The sequence below is a fragment of the Benincasa hispida genome, chromosome 5 (genome assembly GCF_027475165.1).
Source record: "Benincasa hispida cultivar pf3 chromosome 5, pf3_genome.v1.1, whole genome shotgun sequence".
In the NCBI taxonomy this organism is placed as follows: Eukaryota; Viridiplantae; Streptophyta; class Magnoliopsida; order Cucurbitales; family Cucurbitaceae; genus Benincasa; species Benincasa hispida.
Window position 1 is genome coordinate 36,455,575 of NC_143482.1, and position 16,497 is coordinate 36,472,071.

General features: G+C 38.7%; 1 protein-coding gene across 1 annotated transcript in view; it reads left to right on the forward strand.

Moving 5' to 3' along the window:
- Positions 1–16,497, forward strand: part of LOC120078284 (Cysteine proteinases superfamily protein) — a 58,402-nt gene that overhangs the window by 1,189 nt on the left and 40,716 nt on the right. The window contains 7 exon segments of the mRNA XM_090313997.1: positions 45–110; positions 380–451; positions 1,301–1,378; positions 1,591–1,676; positions 7,692–7,880; positions 7,958–8,033; positions 8,036–8,065. Coding sequence (XP_090170123.1) covers positions 45–110; positions 380–451; positions 1,301–1,378; positions 1,591–1,676; positions 7,692–7,880; positions 7,958–8,033; positions 8,036–8,065 — 597 coding nt within the window.

Sequence of the window (16,497 nt, forward strand, 5' to 3'; positions counted from 1 at the left end):
TATTAATTGTGCTGTCTGAACTATTTCATATCCCTTCTATCCAGTTGCAAAAGGTGCTGAAAGTGTAAGCAGGAATCTTAGCGATGTGTTCATTGTTATTGATGCTGAAGGTAAGGTAATATTTTTTTTGTCTGTTTCCTTCGAGCATCACTTGTTATTTTCTTGTATTTCGTTTTTCTTTTCCTTATTATTACATTTTCTCTGGGTTTTATTTTATTTATAAATTTTTTCTCCTTATTTATAGATTATGCATGTGAAGTGTCTCAGAACTTTTCCCTACCCCTCCTTTCCTTCTCATGGTTTGATTCCATGGAAAGCTCCATTTACTATAACTTGTTTGGCATCTGAAGGTTGTTTTCTTCCTTTACCTCTGTTTTAGTTGGAAAAAGTGCCAACACTGATAGTTTCTCTGAAGATGTTAGCAACGAACTCATTCACAATGATTCTGAAGGTTAGGGTATCTGAACCTTTATCCTCACTTGTTAGAACTCACATTGCACCTATTTTTAGCTTTAAAATAATCCTAGACAATATTGTTTAAAAATTATTTAACAATAAAGTTGTTTTTATTTTTCAGCATCACTCCTCTTCACAGTTGAAAATGTTATCTTTTGACCCTTTATCTAAGACCCAAGAGCAATTAAATGCACATAACAGTAACTTCAGTACTTGTGGGCAATGACAAAACAAATGAGATTGATTTTCACCTGCTAAGAGGCACGGAACACATACTGAAGGAGACAAAGCCATTCCTAAACATTTTCTTTGCATTTTTTTGGCTATGCCTCTTTATGCATCATCCATGTAAAAATATTCACCTGGTTTTTTGAACTTTTTGATTTTCAACATGCCTTGAACCATCTCAATCTGCTTTGGGAAGAATAGACAGTATTTGATCTAAAGATTTCTTTGTAAATTCATCCACAAGAGTATCATTTCTGTATTCTTCCATCATCTCTATTCCCATGACTTCATTAATTGTTGCCAACAAACGTTGAAGCTCTTCTATTCTTTCCTTTTGCGAATTCCTCCTAGCCAAAATCTTCCTCAAGTGAAATTTATAATCTATCTACCATCCATAACATCACTTTCTTATGAATAGAATGTGGTCGCTAGAAAAAGATAGAGCATTGGTGAACAAGAATGAATGCCCTCCTCTTGTGCAACTACTCGTCTCCTTATGTTTAGTTTTTATGTGCAAAGCTCCGGTTGATCCAGATTCCGTGCATTCAAATTACTTCTTTTTATTTTTTATTTTTGTAATTTGTTTGTCTAACTGAAGTTCGAACCTCCCATTCAGTTTCTATCTCTACTCTGAATACAAGTCATCAAATTAGCCCTGGACCAACAGATCTTGATACTGAAGATACATGTGCAGGTGATCCCACTTTTAAGTTTTTTTTTTTTTTGAATATTTAGATTTATTCATGTTTTATCCTGTCTCCTAATGGTTAAGCTGGGAAAGAAGAAAAATATTCTAGAAAGATGTAGCTCTATGTTTTTTTTGGTTGATAACATAGTGCTATGGGTTATTTGACGCTTCTTGTTACAATTTATAAAATTGCACATCTTTTGTTGCATTTGTTGTAGATCGGTCACTCGAAGGTAGTGGATCTACAAAGCAGGAGATTTTTGAAACCAATGATCAATTGCTTTCTTGTTCTTCAACCAATGAGGTGGACACTTCGGCTTATTGTGAATTTTGATGTTTTCCCCTACTTACTATCATTTTAATCATGTAGCAAATACTTAATTCTTATAGTTTTCATATGGGATGAACATCCTACTTATATTGTGGTGATTGGATAGCAGTTAGTATGATATTTCATTAAAAACGTATGTGAAATGTACGTATAGAAGTTTTGTATGTCCTTGTATTCTTTCATTTTTCTCAATTAAAGTAGTTTCTTTTTTAATCAAAAAAGTATTAATGAGGTTGGTGGATATGGCAAAAATGAAATTGGTTTGGTGGTTATGCATGGGAGCATTTCATCTTTGAGAAATTAGGTTTGGAAAATGTCACACATGTATTTTGAGGACATTTTGTAACTATTTTATAAGGACTATCTTGTATAGATGGAGTCCCATTTTTTAAGCAAGGTTCCCTTCTTTTGTGTGCTTGGTTTTATGTATGCTCGTGTATTCTTTCTCGTGGTAAGTTGGGGGCATGACCTTGATAAAGGACAAAGAAGTCATGGGTTCAATTCATGGTGGCCACTTACCTAGGATTTTAATATCCTATGAGTTTCCTTGATACTCAAATGTTGTAGTGTTGGACGAGTTTGTCTTGTGAGATTAGTTGAGGTGTGTGTAAATTGACCCAGACACCCACATATATTAGAAAATAAATCAGTTAGGGAGCTTGTTATGGTAATTAGTTGCAAATAGAGGGAATGGGAAAAGAGGAAGTTAGGCATTTGGTGAGTGAACAAAGGCTTGAGAGATATCTCAAGGGAGGAGTACCAGTACTATGTTATCTTTTATATTTCAATATATTTGGGTTCTATCAAATTAAGTAGTTCGGTTCTAGCCATGGGGTTAGAATTAAGTGATGGTGTGTAAAGACTTTACCTGAAGGAATATACCATACCAATTACAGAATCGATTGATTCATTAATTGACGTCTAGTAGTAGAATAGTACCCTACCATTAATTGACGTCAATGGACAAATCAATTGGAGGAGAAGATTGGTTCGATGCTTCAATTGACGTGGGATACAATTGAGCATAAATTCAGAGAAATCAAAGAAGGAGATACAAGAAATTAAAGAGGAAATCAAATTGGCTAGGGAGGATATAAAAGAATCAATATCTTTATCTAGCAAAGAGAAGGCCATGAGAGTGAAGTCACATTGACAAATGTATGAAAATAGGCTTAAAAGAATGGGTTGAAGTTGATCAAGAAGGCACTCAAAATGATGAAAAAGGGTAAGTGGTATGCTAAAGGGGTGTAGAAGAAACCTGAAAAATTCCTCGACAAATTCCATGGGCATTGGGGTTAGTATTTCCCATGGAGAATTCACAAGGATTGGGTTCCTTGCAGAAAATTACTTTGCGTTGTGGAAGTCAATTTTTGAAGACTGTGATGCAAGTTTTTAAAGCTTCATGACTTGATTTGGGCTCTTCAACGATTGTGGCTTGGGATAAAAAATTTGAAGGATGAGGTTCTCGAAGAAGGTTTGGTTAATTCTTAAAAAATCTAGGGCTTCTCTTGCGTGGAAATCACAATCATTTAGGTTTTGTACTTACTAATTCTCTCTCTCTCTCTCTTAATGAAAACAACAACTTTCATTTAAAAAAAATGCAAGAATACACGGGCATACAAAAAACCAAGCTCTCAAGAAGGGAACTCCCTCCATACGAAGTAACGAAATACTTATAAGATAATTTTAGAAATTCTTCGAGATCGAAGCACAAAGGGAAACATGAAAGCGACCAAGGGACCAAGTATCTGAAGGGTCCCTTTCCACCCCTTTAAACACTCTCCTATTCCGCTCACCCCACAAAACCCATAAGATCACGTCCACCCCTACACTCTATAAAAAATTGCCTTTCCTCCCAAAAGGTAGATTGAGGAACTCTTCGATTGCAACACTGACTTCTTTAGGCCGAGCAACCATCAAGCCAAACGTTTGAAAGAATGAATCCCAGACACAAATCGCATACTCACAGCGTCAGAGAATATGTTCCAAATCTTCCTCCACCTCCCAACAAAGAATACAACGAAAAGGCCCCACAAGCAAGAGCATTTTCCCCATAAGCTTGTCCAACTTGTTAGCACATCCGTGAAGCACTTGCCAAGTAAATAACCTCACCTTCCTAGGGATTTATCCAAAGAACCGGAAAGATTGACACCCCTAATTTTGGGTTAAAAAACCTCACCTTGCTAATTTTCTTTTGGTTTCTCAATTTGGCATTTCCCTGTGTCATTATTGTGGGGAATCTTTCCCATTTTCTTCGTCTTGGACGACGGTAAACGAACTTTGAGGGGATTGAAGGTGGATTGAAGGAGGAAATGATGATGATGATGATATCAACAATGTAAAAAATGTAATAAAGAGTTTAAAAAAGGGCAAGGTGTAAGTTGGGTGGTTTAGATTGCTTTTATGTTGTCGTCGTCTTCTAATTTGATTGAATGCTTATCTAATTTTGGTTGTTGATGGAATTGAACCTGTTGTTAAAAGCGGTGTAATTTTAACAATGGACTATCCCCCACGATACAACGGACCAAAATGGAGAAAGAAGGGAGCTCTAACACGATGTCTTTTCAAGGGTTTCGGTGTGTGCCTTTAACCCCCTCTACCATCCAGACAAAGGGATGAATTCCGTATTTACCACCAATAACTCTGTGCCATAAGGATTCGGGCTCAAGGGAAAAACGCCACAACCACTTAGCCAACAGAGCTTTGTTCCGAAGTTTTAAATTCCCAATATCCAACCCCTCTTGGTGCATAGGGTGTCCCGTAACCTCCCAGCTAGCTAGATGAGATCCTTTACCTTCATATGCACCTTCCGCAGAAAGTCTCTCATGTATTTCTCAATACTTTTGCAGATTGAGCTAGGGCCCTAAATGGTGAGGGACAATAAATAGGGATGCTACTCAGCACAAATCTAATCAGCGTGAGTCTCCTCGCCTTGGAGAAGTAATCTTTCTTCCAAGTGTTGAGCCTTTTCTGGATTTTCTCAGTAATAGGATCTCAAAAGGACAAAGCTCTCGGGTTTCCTTTCAAAGGGAGACCAAGATAACGAGAAGGAAAAGTTCCAATGTCGCAACCAACCTCTCTAGCCCACCTATTAAGCTTGTCCTGCTCGCAGTTGATACCTAGGGTTTGACATTTACTCTTATTAATTTTAAGCCCTGACATGCCTTCAAAAAACCACATCATGTGGTTAAGGGTTGAAAAGGAATTCTCAATACCCGAGCAGAACAAGATTGTATCATCTGCGAACTGAAGATGGGATAAAGCGACCTCCTCAGTACCTATCCTGAAGGGTCAACGATATTTCCTTCCACTCCCCTAGAGATAATACGACTTAAAACATCCACCACAATAACAAATAAAAAGGGGGATAATGGGTCCCCGTGTCTCAAGTCTCTAGAAGCCTAAACCGAAGTCTTAGGTCCTACTCTAAATGAGCTACCTATTTCCATATCGGACCCACCTATTATTTCTGAACCTGAAGTCTTAGAAGTTTCTAAATCTTTAGTTGTCTCACAAAGTCGAAGTCCCATTGTTTACTCAAGATGGGAAATGGTTACCTTGCTGGACTTTAAATGTCAACCACTTGAACCATACATATCTTCTTTGAATTCCACTTATGGGAACATCACTTTTATGTTGCCCTCGATTGATGATGCAACATTGCCAATTGCTCAATGAAAGGGTGTTAGGAATTGTTCTAGCCATCCTATTGAAAATATGTGGCATATGAGAAATTACTTTCGTCTTATAAAACCTTTGTAACTCAATTGCACAATATTCAAATTTTACAGAACATTCAAGATGCACTTAAGGATCCTATGTGAAAAAAGGTTGTAGATGAGGAAATTAAAGCTCTTGAAAGTGACGGAATGTGGACTCTCACAATGCTTTCTCTTGGAAAGAGTCCTGTTAGCTAGAAATGGATTTTCACAGTTAAATACAAGTCATGTGACAGTGTTGAAAGATTCATAGAAAGACTTGTGGCTAAGGACTTCACTCAATCATATGGTATCGATCATCAAAAGTTGTTGCTCATGTTGCTAATTTAAACACTGTTATTGTCCTTTTATCTTTAGTTGTAAATCAAGATTGGTCACTTCATCAACTTGATGTCAAAAATGATTTTTTGAATGGTGAACTCGAAGTAATTTATATGCAGGTTCCTTTTGGAATGGAAAATAAGTCTAATAGACTTGGTATGCAAGTTGAGAAAGTCTTTATATAGTTTAAAATAGTCTCATTGTGCTTGGTTTGACAGATTTGCCAAAGTTATGATTAAAAGTGGTTGTCATTGTTACCAAACTGATCATACTCTTTATGAAATCTGCAAACAACAAAATTGCAATCCTAATTGTATATGTAGATGATATTATCATTCCGGTAAATAATCTATTGGAGATCCTTAAGTGGTTTCAAGGACTTGGGAAGTTTGAGATAGTTTTTACTTTTTAGGAATGAAGGTGACGAGATCTAAGGATGATATTGCCATTTCTCAACAAAAATATATTTTTAACTTGTTAAAGGAGATTACAAATCTTGGGTGTAGACTTGCTGAAACATCTATGGATCCAAATCTAGGCCAAGACCATGGAAGAGATTAGTCCAGTTGGCGAGGGCATGTATCAAAGGCTTGTGGGAAAGTTAATTTATTTGTTAGTTGTCACATACCTGACTAGACATATCATATTCTGCGAGCATTGTTAATTAGCACATGAATAGTCCAAATGAACATCATCTTAGCGTTGTTAACATGGTTTTAAGATACTTTAAAGGTACTCTAGGTCATGGGCTATTATTTAAAAAGTCATCAAACAAAATGGTAGAACTTTATAATGATGCTAGCTGGACTAGAGAGTTAACTGATTGAAGATCTACATCTGGATATTGCTTTTATATTTTGGATAACTTAGTCATTTAGAGAAGCAAAAAACAGTCAAATGTAGCTAGAAGCAATGCAGAGGTTGAATATCGAGCTCTAGCTTTGGGAATTTGTGAAGGATGTGTATTCAGAAGCTTTTGAAAGAACTAATGATAGAAGCTCAAAATTCAATCAAAATGCATTGTGACAGTCAAGCTGGAATCAATGTAGCAAAGAATCCTGTACATCATGACATAACGGAACACGTAGATATAGATCGATATTTCATATCTGAAGTCAACAAGAATGTAGTGGAACTACACTGTTTCATCTTGCCATCAAATTACCAACATTCTCATCAAAGCTTTATTGAGGAGAAGTTTTGATGAGTGCAATTCCAAGCTTGGATTGTATTCTATACAACCTAGCTTGAGGGGAGTGTAGATTTGTGTATAGTCCAGTTATATTCGAATTAGTCATTTATATCTTTTAATTATTTATAATTAGTTCCCTTCGTTAGATTTTTCTTGTATTATATTACCTAGGGTCTTTTTTCGGAAATAAGAGAAAAATATTATTTTTCCAAACATTGACACAAATACTTCAAGCATTAAGCATCTCCACTTGAATCTCCTGGAATCTTGAACCGTCAAATGTTCTAGATAATAACATCATGGAAGGTGGGGGGGATCCTAATGCTGAAATCTGAAAAAGGAGCTCATGGAAGCTCCATCCTTTGTGAGAGAACACCATCTAGAATCAAGGCCATTTCTTGAAGAGTTATATCAATGTCTGAAAAAAATGTAAATGAGCTTAAACTTGAGGATCTTGCTTTCTCATGCTTCTTCTGAAATTGGGTTTTGATTGCAAGTTATCTCATTTTGAGAAATATATGTATGATGGTGATGCAGTAAAGGACTATAGACTATAAAGTTCAGGGAAAGTATCCATTGTATACAGTAGTTCTGTGATTGATCTTGATATCAGAAGTTATAAGTTCAAGAAAATGTGTGATTTACTGCTTTGTTTTTTGTTCTTTTCATCTTGAGAATTGGTATCTTACTTGACTGCTTTTCAATAAGGTGAGATGCTTGTAATAACCTTTGTATTTCTTTAAAAATAATTTTCAGGATGATGTGACAGTTGTTTTCCCTGATTTTGTCATCTATGAAGGCAACTGGTGTACAACATCGAAGTTAATATTTTCTTGTACCTGCATTAAGCTCCAAGGTTCAGCAGTGAGTGGGCTGCAAAGGACATTTGATTCCGAATGGGCTGTCTCTGACGTTGTTGGCATTGAGTCAGAATGGTGTAGTAGGGTATAACATTGTTTTTTTCCCTTCATTGTTTTATGTGTTTCTGTGTAGATCTATTTGTAAGTATTTTTCTCATGTAGGTTGAAACTGCAATTGTTAATCTTCGTCTCAAAGGAAAGCACTGCACGAGGGCTGCAAATTCAAATGACATTTCAGGTTTTTTGATGTTGGAATCAAATTTTTGATGGGTAATTGAAGGTTGATTATGTCTAAATATAAAAGTTTAAATTAGAAGTACAAATCCAACTATATGTATTGAGTTTTTGGTCTTTTTTTTCTTTGGGTAATTGTTTTAAATGGTAAAACTACTGAAAATATTTTCAAGTATAACAAAATGTCACTGTCTATCAGTGATAGACCGCGATACACTTCTATCATCTATCACTGATAGAATAGTGACATTTTGTTGTATTTGTAAATAAGTTGGCTCATTTTCCTTTATTTAAAAACAGTCATTTAAATTTTTTTTTCTTTCTATCCGGAGGGGAGTTGGAAGACTTATTTCCAAATTCAGAGATAGGAGAGTATTAGCATGAGAAAAAGGTGTGGTGTAGACTATGAACTAATGATAATGGTTTGAAGAAAAGAAACCTATCCCAAAATCCCTGTTTTTCTGGAACATTTCCCAGTCTTTGTCCGACTCCCAACCACTGTCCTCAGACCACTTCGACCACAAACCTCTGGTCTCAGCCTACTGTCGTCAATCTGACTACTGCCTCCGCGGCCCTTCGATCACTGCCTTCGCTGTGAAGGTCACAGAACAAAGGTTTTCTTGGGTGGTTTCTCTTACTGGCTTGCCATTTTCATCTGCCGCCGCCATCAACCATCTCTGCCTTCTCTCGGTCGTCAGTTCTGTGTTCAGTTTTGGATTTTACTTGCTAGGGTCTCTTCAAATTGTTACTTTTGGATAATGGAGGTCAAAAGTTGTAAAATTAATGACTCATTTTCTGCATTTGGTACGATGGTTTGTGAATTCATCATCAGATTTGATGCAAGGTTCATGTAACCGTTTTTTCTTAAGAAATGGTTGTGACGGCTTAGGTGCAACAAGGTTATCCAAATTTTGACGTGATTCTTGCTGGATTTCTAAGGTGTGAAATTTGGCCTATTACAGGGGGTCATCGTTTCATTCATGTGCCAATGGGGTATTCAAATCAAGGGTGGCGTTCCTTTTTGGAAATGCTTTGACTTCTTGGAAAAAGAGAGCTTCTCTTTCATCAGATCCATTAGTTTTTCTCATTCGACTCTTCACATTTACCCTTATCAGGGGCAAAATCTCCAAGAGTTAGTGATCAGAGCCTCAGTTATGTGGAAGTTGTCAAGTCTTTAAGTCACCCTCCATCCTCAGTTTTAATAAAGGAAAATTAGAATTTGATTGAGGTTGAGGCAAGACCAGCTTACAAAAGTCGAGGTTGAGGGAGAGCAGCATAGTTAATTAAGATGACTCCCAAAACGCTCTCCCCTCTCTCCTCCCTTTCTCCCTCCTCCTGCGCCCTCCTTTCCGTCCACTCCATCGGAGCTCACCATGCCCTCCCGCACCTTTCTTTCCAGTGACTGCCTCCCTCACCCTCTCCCTTCTGCTCACCCTCCGGCCCCTTTCCTCCTCTTGCTCTTTTTTGCACCCTGTTTTGTTCTGTTTCCAGCCATGGACTTTAAATTCTGCCGCATCCTTGACCATTCCTTCCATATGGGGCAAGAAGGATCTGGCTTCCTCATAAAAGACTTAAAGAAAGGACAGTCCATTCTTCTCTCCTTTTAACCTCAACTAAATGTCTCTTTGAGAGTTTTCGCAGAATTCTATATGGTTCCACCTTTGAATTCTTCTTATTAAAGGAAAAAGTTGATCAAAGCTTCATAAGGCTGGCCAAAGTTCGTGCAAAGGAGAAGTGGTTTGTAGAATGTGTTGTTTGGCTAATCTCAGGAGGAAGAAAGAATATCCACATCCCATTCAATGAAAAATCAGGTTGGCAAGATTTTAAGGACATGATCGAAGGCTACATCCAAAATTTCAGAGCACCCCCTGATATCCAGGTTAGTTCTCCACTTTGTCCCTCCCCTAATCAGAGGCCGGTCAGTAGTAGTAGCCTTGCTCTCCCCTCTTGTGGTAAATCCTCTTCCGAAGCTTTACAAGCCTTTAAGCCCCTGCCTCCCTTAGCTTCTTCCTTTTCACCCTCCCCTGTTCTACCCTCGAAGAAACAGAGTAAACATTCTTTCTGGACATAAAAGAATTGTGATGTTTTGACTGAAGATTTTAGTAATTTATGGATTATTTCAAGATTACTAGTATCAAATGGGTGGAAGGAAATCGCCAAAGAATTAAGTAAGTGTCTCGGCACCAATGTTGTCATCAATCCTTTGTTTGCAGACAAGGCTCTCATCAAGCTCAGTCAAGGAGACTTCACCGAAAAAGTGCCAAGCCAGGGCAAATGGAATAAGTTTAGCCCTTTTCATCTTCTTTTGGAAAAATGGAACCCTCTTAGTCATGGAAGGCCCTTTGAGGCAATCGGGGCTTATTTTGGTGGACTCATTGCAATTGCATTAGAAACAATTAATCTCCTCAACTATTTAGAAGCTAAAATTCAAGTTAGGAAAAATCTTTGTGGATTCATGCCAGCCACCATTGAAATCAAAGATGGAATTCGTGGAAGTTTTTACTTAAATTTTGGTGATATTACTTGCTGTCATCAGCCTACAAATCTACCTTTTAATGTTCTATTTAAGGACTTCTTCTCCAATCCAATAGACTTAGTACGACTACAAGAAGTCTTGAAGGATGAAGATGCCGCTTCCCAAATTGATTTATCTGATTGGTCCTTCCTATTGTCAGCCAAGTCCAAGCCAAAGTTTTCAAGAAGTCCAAGCGCAGTGGCAAAAAAGAAGAAAGAATTCCAAAAGCCACAGACTTCGAAAATCAATAGGGGAGATTCAGGGGAAGGCGAAAAGTCACCACCTTTGGGTTTAGTTAGCATTAATTCAGAGTTTCAAAGGCCTTCATTGTCGAAAGAGGAGTTTAACCGTCCACTGAGCCTCGACGGGAGAGATCTGTTAAGGAAGGAAGTTGAAAAGTCCTTCTCCCCTGTCTTGCAGCAGCAGTCCTCCGAGAGAAATTTTTTTAAATCAAAGGAAGCCGGACAGTCTTCTGAATTAAGTGCTTCACCAGCTAAGGCGCTAGTGTAAGTATTAAGGCCCCTCGAGTTCCATGGCCTGCTTTTAACTCCCTCTCTGCCATTAAGAAGAAAGAGAATTGGAAAAAGGGAATTCTAGCCGTCTTCTCTCATTTAGAAGCTAAAAAGACACTCGCGCCAAAAAGAAAAAAGAAAAGTAAGTTATTTCTCCCTTGCAACGTGGTGCTCCCCTCAGCCTCTTCCTCTTTTGAGCATACCTTAACCACGTCCGAAGTCCAAGCGACCCTAAAGCCTTCTTCTCCCGCCCCTTGCTTTAGCACATCTCCCCTGCCCCTTCCTGTTCTACCAGATCATCCAGTTCCCCTGTCATTACTACCCTTAAGCAACCATATTTCCCCCACTTACCTCGCCCCCCTGTTTTAACAGAGGAGCCCCGATTCCTCTGCCTATGTGACCCATAAACCTCCTCCTCCCTTTAGCACTAAACCACTTCCTAAACCCTGCAAAACAACTTCTAAGCGGCTGCACAGAGCACGCCACCCCTCATGCCTTTTCAAAACTTTTCTTAAGCATTTTATCAGAAGAAAGTATCTGAAGGAACATTCTAAAAGCCTTTGTTTCACCTCTAAATAAGTGTCTGTTCAACTCCAAGAAGCCAGAAGTCCCTCATTACCAGAACACCCTCTTTTTACCAGGTCAGAAAGCCAAATTTCTCTCCCCCCACCCAACCCGGAGTGTCCATTTCTGAAAGGAACTCCTAGTTTTCCCCCAGATGCCTCAGTAAATGAAGAGAAGGATAGCCCTCTTGGCTCCCCTTTTAGTATTAGTAGTGAGGAAACTGATTGGATCAGCAATTCAGGAGATCAAGAAGAGTAAAAAACAGAAGCATCCTTGCGTGTTGATTTAAATACTCTATTTCGAACAGAGGAGAACAACATTTCTGAGGTAAAAGCCCCCAGCCCTGCCCAACCCACCCTGCATCCATCAATCCCTTCTGACCTCCCAACACACCTTTTAAGCATAATCACTGATTGCAACCTAATTCTGGATTGACTTTCGATTGCAAAGGCTGCCTCTAAACTCTGATTTCGAAAAGATGAAGATAGTGTCGGCCTCAAAGATAGTAATAAAAGGCTGGCCCTTAAACGATTCCTAAAGAAAACTAACCCCTCAATGGTGTTAATTTCAAGAATCCAAGAAAGAAAATTTTGATGCAAGTTTTATTAAATCCATTTGGAGTTCCAAAGATGTCGGTTGGGATTTTGTTGAATCCTTTGGTGCTTCAGGTGGTTTGTTGACAATGTGGGATACAAATATGATTTCGGTAATAGAAACCCTCAAAGGTGGATATTCCCTTTCAATAAAATGTACCACTATTTGTAAAAAGATTTGTTGGGTCACTAATGTATGTGGGCCAACCGACTATAAAGAAAGAAAATTTGTGTGGGAAGAACTAATTTCTTTGGTAGCTTACTGTGAAGAGGCATGGTGCATGGGTGGTGATTTTAATATCACAAGATGGGCACATGAGAGATTCCCCTTGGGCCGAAGTACTAGAGGCATGAGAAAATTTAATGATTTCATTAAACAAGCAAAACTCTTGGAAATTCGGTTGAGTAATTGGAGCTTCACTTGGTCAAGGGAAGGCAACTCTGTTTCAAGATCCTTACTAGACCGGTTTTTTATATCAAAAGAATGGGATGAGTTATTGGAAAATTCTAGAACCAATAGACAAGCACGAATTTTTTCAGATCACTACCCAATTTTACTAGAGGCGGGTTCTTTCAGCTGGGGCCCCTCCCCTTTCAGGTTTTGCAACAGCTGGTTGCTCAACAAAGAGTGCATCCAAATTATTGAGAAAGCATGGTTTGACAGTAAAGCGCATGGATGGGCTGGTTTTGTACTCAATCAGAAGCTAAAAGAAGTCAAAACAGCAGTAAAAAAGTGGCATTACAGCTATAAGGAAGAACTAAAATGGAAGGAGGAGAGCCTGCTAGCAGAAATTGAAAAATGGGACACTCTAGCCGAGTTTTCCCCCCTTCCAGCAGTGATTATGCAGCATGGTCTTCATCAAAATCAGATCTTATGGTCTTATATAGGCTGGAAGAAATCAACCTATTACAGAAAAGCAAGTTAAATTGGCTCAAGTAGGGAGATGAGAATACAAGCTTTTTCCATAGATTCTTAGCAGCAAAAAAGAGGAAACACTTCATAAATGAGTTAGTCGATGAGCAAGGAGTGCCAACAAAGTCGAGTTTAGAGATTGAAAGCCTAATAATCAATTATTACAGCAATCTTTTTCTAAAATCCCTAGGGTGGAGGCATCTTCCAATAAATTTAGATTGGCCATGTGTGAATATGAATCAGAATCTTTTCTTGCAAACTAAATTTTCAGTCACAGAAATCGTCTTAGCTACAAAAGCTCTTGGCAAAAGCAAAGCTCCAGGCCCCGATGGCTTCACTTCAGAATTCTTGTTGAAATTTTGGACTCCTCTCAAGTCAAGCTTCCAAGACACCTTTAATGACTTCTACAAGAATGGTAAGATCAATGCTTGCATAAAAGAGAACTTCATATGTTTGATTCAAAAGAAGAAAGTAGCAATCAAGGTCAGTGATTACAAACCCATTAGCTTAACCTCCTTAATATACAAAGTCATTGCTAAGGTGCTAGCTGAGAGATTGAAAGGGATAATGCCTAGCATCATTGCTCCCTCCCAATGTGTATTCATAGAAGGAAGACAAATTTTGGATCCCATCCTTATTGCCAATGAAGCTGTTGAAGAGTACAGAGCAAAAAAGAAGAAGGGATGGATTCTTAAACTTGATATGGAGAAAGCATTTGACCGAGTAGATTGGGATTTTCTAGAAAAAGTGCTAAGATCTAAGAATTTCAATCAGAAATGGATAGAATGGATCATGGGCTGTGTCAAAAACCCACTTTACTCGATTTTCATTAATGGTAGACCAAGGGGAAGAGTGGCTGCTTCAAGAGGGCTAAGGCAAGGTGATCCCCTCACCCCTTTCCTTTATCTCCTTGTTAGTGAAGTATTGAGTGCTTTAATTTCCAGACTCACCCAATCCGGCATTATTGAAGGTTTTATAGTAGGAAAAGAGCAAGTTCAAGTTTCCATTCTCCAATTCGCGGATGATACTTTACTGTTTTGCAAATATGACAGCTCTATGCTTGTAAAACTTAAACATACAATGGAGTTCTTTGAATGGTGTTCAAGGCAGAAAGTAAATTGGGAAAAATCAGCCCTCTATGGCATCAATGTGGACGACAGTGACCTCTTTAGTACAGCAGCATCCTTGAACTGTACGGCTGATCAACTTCCTTTTTATTACCTAGGGTTGCCTCTGGGGCTTACCCGAAAAGAGCCTCCTTTTGGCAGTCGGTCCTAGACAAAGTACAAGCTAAACTTGACAAGTGGAAGAGATTTAACCTCTCCAGGGGAGGAAGAGCCACTCTATGCACTTCAGTCCTTTCAAACCTTCCAATTCATTACTTGGCCATCTTCCTCATGCCCGAAGGAGTAATATCTAGAATGGAAAGGATAATAAGAAGTTTCTTTTGGGAAGGTAACAAGGGTAGCGAGCAAAATCACTTGGTTAAATGGGAATTGGTTCAAAAACCTATAGCAGATGGTGGTCTAGGCCTTGGTGGTTTCAGATCTATGAACATTGCACTTCTTGCTAAATGGGGGTGGAGATATTTCAGTGAGGAAAACTCTCTTTGGGGCAAAGTTATAAGAAGTATTCATGATAAAGATGCATTTGATTGGCATACAACAGGGAAAGGTGGTAGAAGCTTGAAAAGTCCATGGATTAGCATCTCAAAGACTTGGCTTAAGGTAGAATCCTTGGCCACTTTCAAACTTGGTAATGGTAGTTGAATTGCTTTCTGGTTAGACCCATGGGAAGGATCTTCCCCCTTCAACACCCTTTGTCCAAACTTATTCAGAATCTCCATGCTTCCCAATGGTTCAGTCGCTGATCATTGGGACAGCAGCATGGCTTCTTGGTCCATCTCCTTCCGAAGACTGCTCAAAGATGAAGAAGTGTTGGCCTTTCAAGATTCATCGGAGAAAATTGCAAGTAGAAGTCCTTCTCACTCTTTTGATAAAAGAGTGTGGTCCATCTCAACCACTGGTTTTTATACTGTTAGCTCCCTTAAAGTACACCTATCACCTTTTTCCCCTTTGAAAAAGCCCCTCTTCTCGGCTATTTGGAAGACAAAGAGTCCAAGAAGAGTCAATATTCTCATTTGGATTATGCTTTTCGGTCAGCTGAATGTAGCTGAAGTTCTTCAAAGAAAACAGCCAGCATCCTCCCTTTCTCCATCAGCTTGCCCATTCTGTCTCCAACACAGTGAGGACTCCTTTCACCTCTTTTTTACATGCCCTTATTCAGATTGGTGCTGGAAAAAACTACTGTGTTTTTCCAACTTTTCATGGATCATGTGCAATGATTTCAAAAGCAATGTGTTACAACTCCTAGCTGGCCCTAATCTCCACAACCCCACACGTCTACTATGGTGTAATGCAATAAAAGCCCTCTTGGCAAATCTTTGGTTTGAAAGAAATCAAAGGATTTTCCACAACAAAGCTCTTGGATGCCAAAACCGTTTTGAAGCCGCCCGCCGTCAAGCCTCCTCCTGGTGTATTCTTTCCGAACCCTTCCATGCCTACAGTCCATCGGATTTCAATCTCAACTAGGGGGCCATCATCTTCACCTCCCCCTTCGGACAACATTAATCAGTGCCGGATTTCAACTTTTCCCTTTTTCCCCTCCCAGTTTCTTTGAACTTTTTATTTATTTCCCTAAGTTCTAGGCCACTGTGTTGGCTCTATTTTTAGATCGTTATTTTCGCTTGATTTACGATTATTGTTTCCTCGAATTATACTCTTGTTAAAGTCTTTTCCCCACTATGGGTTTGCATTGGAAGTGATGAGGGTGCTAAGGGAGTGTCAACCTAGTTGAGACGTCCGAGTGCACCCCTTGATCCTAATAGAAGCACTAGTATTTTCGTTTTGCTCATTGTATAACCCTCTTGTACTCCGAGCTCTTCTCTATATATTAATATAATGAACCGGTTGAGGCAAGACCAGCTTACAAAAGTCAGAGCAAGGAATATTATGGGGTGCACAAGAATTATGAAGTTTTTATGGAAGACTTTAGCAACTCATGGACAGTATTAAAGTTGTTTGAGTTCAATGATTGGAAAGAGATTTGCAAAACTTTGGAATTATACTTCCAAACCGAAGTTATTTATCAATCCCTTGGAGGAATTGATTGAGGCTCCTGGCAGATGGCAAAGAGAGTGGTGAATTTCATCAGTTGTTTGAAAAATGGAATAAATTTAGGCATGGTAGGCTGTTATTGATGAAAGGTTATGGGGGATGGATTTTGATCAAAAACCTTCGTCGGACTATTGGAGCAGACAAATGTTCGAAGCCTTTAGGGTACACTTCGGAGGTCTTGAAAACATTGCAACA